Below are 5514 nucleotides of genomic sequence, written 5' to 3' on the forward strand. Positions count from 1 at the left end.
CACTCACTCACTCACTCACTCACTCACTCACTCACTCACTCACTCACTCACTCACTCACTCACTCACTCACTCACTCACTCACTCACTCACTCACTCACTCACTCACTCACTCACTCACTCACTTACTTACTCACTAACTCACTCACTCACTCACTCTCACTCACTCACTCACTCACTCACACTTACTCACTGACCCACCGACTCGCTGACTGAACAAGCGACCAGCCGACTGATCGGTTGACTGATCAACTAAAACTGATTGACACTGACTTTGAAAGATTGTAAACGTCATCATGAAACCTCAAATCACGTGAAGAGTGTAATGTAACAGTTAACGATCATGATATTGATAACAGAGAGGAAGGATGATGACGACGATGATGATGATTGTGGTAACGATTACGACAGTGATGATGATGATGATGACGACGATGATGATGATGATGGCGACGATGATGATTATGATGAAGAAGATGATGATGATGACGATGATGATGATGACGACGATGATGATGATGGTGTTTTATGACTCATGGCATTCAAAAAATTTTTTTGTTTTTTTTTTTACTATTGCATAGCTAGCACGCAATTACTGTGTACGAACGCGTCGTTGTGATGTTGTGCTGTTGTGTGTCGCGCGTGTTTTTGTTGTTTTGTGAGGTTGTGTTTAAGAGCTGTGAGGTTGTCAGGTTGTCAATATGTGATGTGTTTGTGTGTTTGCTGCTCGCGATGATGATACGCTGAGGTTGTTAATTATTTAATATAAGTTGTTATATATTACATATAATTATTATATAATTATAATTATATAATGTTATTATATATATTATATTATATATAAGTTGTCAATATACGTTGTGTTTATGATCAATCATAATATCATGTGCTGTTATTGTGGCTGATGTGTGTTGTTGTGGTTGTTGATGTGTGTGGTTGTTGTGTGTTTTTCTTGATGTCGATATGTGATCTAGTTGTTTCGGCCTACGTGTGTTGTTGTAGTGGCTGTCTGGTGTGTGTTGTTGTTGTCGTTGCTTCTGTTGTTGTTGCAGTGTTTGTTCTGATGTTGTGTGTTGTTAGGAGTGCTGCCAACAATTCACGCCGGTGCTGGTTGCACGTGTTTTATGATCTGGTTATGTTGACACTCGACTGCACACAATTAAATATTTGTGTGCGCCACATCGAGCGAGAATAATTTTATGATTTAAGCCTGGGTGTCTAAGAAATCGTGCGTAACAAACGTGTTTTTTGAACAAGTGCATTTGTGGAATGATTGTAGAAGGAAAATTTCTAATTTTTTTAAATTTTGTCGGCAATAGATTTAAATAAATCAATTATGAAAGCGATTTGTCTGCATTTGCACTGAATAAATTGCGGTAAGTTGCATTTGCACCTGGCTTAAATGGTTTAAAACATTTTCAATGTTCCGAGTGGCTGGTGCGAGATGTTCACGCCTGCCTGCACTGTCACACCTACTGCTGCAATTTATGTCATGCAGCTTCTAACAGTTCATCACAAGCAGTTTCTTACATTTTGTTTCACTCCCTCTTTTGTTTTTCTAAGTTAACAGTCATCATCAGCCCGTGTGATTGAGAAGAACACCCCTCATCACTGAGACTGCATGTTCGTATGGCAGCGATAGATAAGATGCATTCACATGACACATGCACATTCACGTGCATTGTTTGCCCTCCATATTCATGGATTGATGCACATTTCAACTTGTTTCCATGTCGACTGCTGATAAACTGTAATACTTATTCTATTATGTACACACACCCACACGTGAGCACATATATACATTACAAATTCTCATTATATATATATATATATATATATATGTGTGTGTGTGTGTGTGTGTGTATATATATGTGTGTGTGCGTGTGTGTGTTGTGCATGTGTGTGCATTTGTATATGCAAACGTGTGTGTGTGTGTGTGTGTGTGTGTGTGTGTGCGCGCGCGTGCCATACATTGTGTTAAATTCAAACATAGATTACGCATATGTTACGCATATGTACGTAATAGAAAAACAACGCGGATGATGTTCCGTGCGTGTGCGGGCAAATAAATAATAATATAACAATGCACGTTTCTCTTGTCAGACATGTCAGTGACGGTGACGATGATAATGATGATGATGATGATAATGATGATGATCACATTGAGGAGATCGGCGATGATGATGACGATGATGGTTTCCTCTTTCTGATTTTAATCTTCGTAATGATCCTAACAGTGATGACGTTTCGTTATGGTGATGATGGTGATGATGATGATGACGACGTTGATGATGATGATGATGATGGTGGTGGTGATGATAGTGGTTGTGGTGGTGGTGAGGATGATGATCATGATGATGATCGTACTTACTCCTGATATGAAAACAAGGAAAGTAAAAATGGCGAAAAGTTGCTCAGAGTTGATGATTCAGATGATGTAGAATGGCAGATTTTGATGGAGATGACAGTTCGGTATAAATCGGTATGAGGTGAGGATAGCGAGGTTAATGCTGAAATGAATGAAACACGACAACGATGATTCTCCAGATTCAATCGAAATGACTCCCACACCTCTCCCACGGGACATGTTTTCCACTCTACACTGCAGCCCGCAGACTCCACCACCCTGCGTGCGATGAAATTAATTGAGCGAGGAAGCAAAAATTATTCCTAATGCGATTACATTAGGAATAATTTTTCCATTGCGTTGCTGTGTTTCATCAACCTTCAAATGCCAGCCACGTGTGCTGGTTAGATTGAGAATTTTATGAATCTTTACGGTAATAATTAACGGTAATGATAATTAATTAATGGTAATTAGGGTAGAGTAATTGTAGTTAATGGTAACTAAATTTGACTTGAATTGTCGGAAAGTTGGTGAAAAAGTGTTAACATCAGGGTTGAATGTGATAGAGTGAATGTCACGTGATGCAGGTGGTGACCTACCCCCCCCCCCACGTACGTACGCACTGCAAGCCTGTAGTTTGGTGTCGGTGGCTGCGGTGGGGCATGTTAAAGTTGGAGGGGAGAATGATTTGGAGTGTAGTGGTGGAAATTTGATGACCCTAGTAAATAATAATAATTATAATAAATAAATAAAATAAATATTAATAATATACAAATAAAATAATAATAACAATGAAAAAAAATAAGGATAATAATATAATGAATTAAACAAATAATGAAAATAATAATAAAATGTATAAAATTAGATAAAAAATAATGATGAATACGGACGGACTCAATAATTCGTCAGAAACGTAAAGTGATGTCGTGAAGTAACGTGACTCCAGCCAGCGTAACATCAAAATAATGAAATAAAAGTTGAATAATAAAAGGGCACCAAATGAAATGCATGATCGATTGAATCACCTGTTTTTATTTCAACATTACGAGACAAAAGGATGGAGTAAGAATGGATGAATGAACGAATGAACGAACGAACGAACGAACGAATTAACGAACGAACGAACGAACGAACGAACGAACGAACGAACGAACGAATGAATGAATGAATGAATGAATGAATGAATGAATGAATGAATGAATGAATGAATGAATGAACGTTTCATGTCTGACACTTCGCTCCGTCACTCCGCCTCACGTTCTCCTTCCTGACATGTTTTCATTCGTTCTCATTTCTTCCAATAATTATTATCAATTATTAATTCCCGTCCGGGCAAATTAATTTTTTTTCACTGTTTCGTTCTTTCCTAATACTTCTGTTGGAGTTGAGATGAACAGTTCCGTTGGAGCTGTTGGTGTAATGGTGGATTAGTGAGACTTTGGATGAGGACTGTAACTATGCTGGTAATATTATTTTTATTTTTGTTGTTGTGGTTCTTCTGCTGTGTTTTTAAAATGAAGAAATTCGGATGACCCACTTCGACGTTGTGAGAATGTTGTTAGTTAACTGTGACTGAAACGATTTCAGCATTTTCTTTCATCGACAACACGCCCGTCTCATACGTTGAACTGATGTTTTAAAATTTTCAGCAAAAAAGGTTAACTTTTTAGCGACAAAATTTTTTTTGCGGTCGCAACACAAAAGGTTTTTTAGATAGCACGCGTCGGAGGCATCACTTCAAACTTCGCCAGCATAACTTCCGTTGGATTAATAAAAATTTGGTTTGTGTAGTTATTTTTATTAAAATATTTAAACAGCAGCTTTAAATAAAAATTTAGCAAATTCCATTTTTGTTTGTTAATTTTAGAATATTAATCAGTTATTTTCAGCTTTTTTTATTTTTGGAAAATAATTTTTTGAAAGGAATAAAATGAAAATTTTGATATTTATTGATATTTTCAGCGGTTTGCTTCCGGAATGTTGTAAATATTTAAAAAAAAATCAAAAAGCCCTATAATAAATCGCAACAAAATGTTGGTTTAAAACAAAACTTTGTTGACATCATCGTCATCACCATTCAGCATTTCTAAACTTTCGAGTTGACAAGTGCAAGCAAAATGCGATATTAGCTTAATTTGGTTGAATTGGTTGATCGAAACATTTTCAATGGTTTCCATTTGTTACAAGTTATTTCGACATTCTCGTTCATTTTTTCGTTTCCAAATTACTACACAGATTTCATTAGATAGATAAATTATTTTACATATGTCAACTTTTCAAGTACACAGATGGCTGTTTTCACATTTGAGTGTCTTTGAACACGTACGAGCTGTTTTCAGGTGGATCAACATGATTGATAGGACCATCATCATTTAGGCTTTGGTATTTTAAAAAGAAAATGTAAACTATTTTATAGTTATTTTGAAAGTAATTCAAATAATTATTGAATAGTATTGAATAATGTCCCAGATAAAGTATACATATTATTTTTTGACCAATCGGCTTAACAACCAATCAACCGTCAATCAATCAACCATCCATTATACCAACCATCCCGTTTCGTACAACCAAGCGATCAAACAACTGTCCGACCATCCCATCAATCATCCAACCAACCTTCCAACCAACCAACTAACTAATTAGCTATCAAACCAACTAAACAACCATCCAACCATTCAGTTATGCAGCGAACCACGGCACCTTCTTCAACAAACACAAACGACCTCGTAAATGTTTGCAGATCCATCCAGCCCATCTCATTCATTCTTCAAATAAAAATCGTCCAAACTTGTTTGCAGAGTGGTGTGCGTGGGTGGTGCAACGAATTAGCTGATTTTAAATGATGCAACTTCATGCTTTCCACGTTCCTAATTTGTATTAACCAATACATTCCTATTGAAAAAATATAATCAAATGAAAAAATGTTTTATTGGTTATCTTATAAGCACCATTATATAAACCTCACTTGCGGTTGCATGTTGCCAGCGGCAAATCAAAACTGTGTCAACATTAGTTCAATCAAGCCAATTTTGGAAACTTGCGAACCAAATGAATGAGAGTAAATAACACCCAGCATTACGTTCAGTGTTTCTGAGACCATCCATTTTGAGACCATTATAGACTCATCCCCATTCATCATCTCCATGGTCGTCACACTCATCATCATTGC

The 5514-nt window shown here is 36.7% G+C and overlaps 1 protein-coding gene across 1 annotated transcript; it reads right to left on the minus strand.

Annotated features, from left to right (window-relative positions):
- Positions 1–2426: 2426 nt before the first annotated feature.
- HELRODRAFT_162823 (hypothetical protein) lies at positions 2427–4554 on the minus strand (the record flags this gene model as incomplete). Its single annotated transcript, XM_009024916.1, has 3 exons — positions 2427–2624; positions 2961–3063; positions 4505–4554. 3 exons carry the CDS (start codon positions 4552–4554, stop codon positions 2427–2429), a joined length of 351 nt encoding a protein of 116 aa, XP_009023164.1.
- Between the last annotated feature and the right edge of the window lie 960 nt (positions 4555–5514).

This window comes from Helobdella robusta (assembly GCF_000326865.2).
Source record: "Helobdella robusta unplaced genomic scaffold HELROscaffold_4, whole genome shotgun sequence".
Lineage (NCBI taxonomy): Eukaryota > Metazoa > Annelida > Clitellata > Rhynchobdellida > Glossiphoniidae > Helobdella > Helobdella robusta.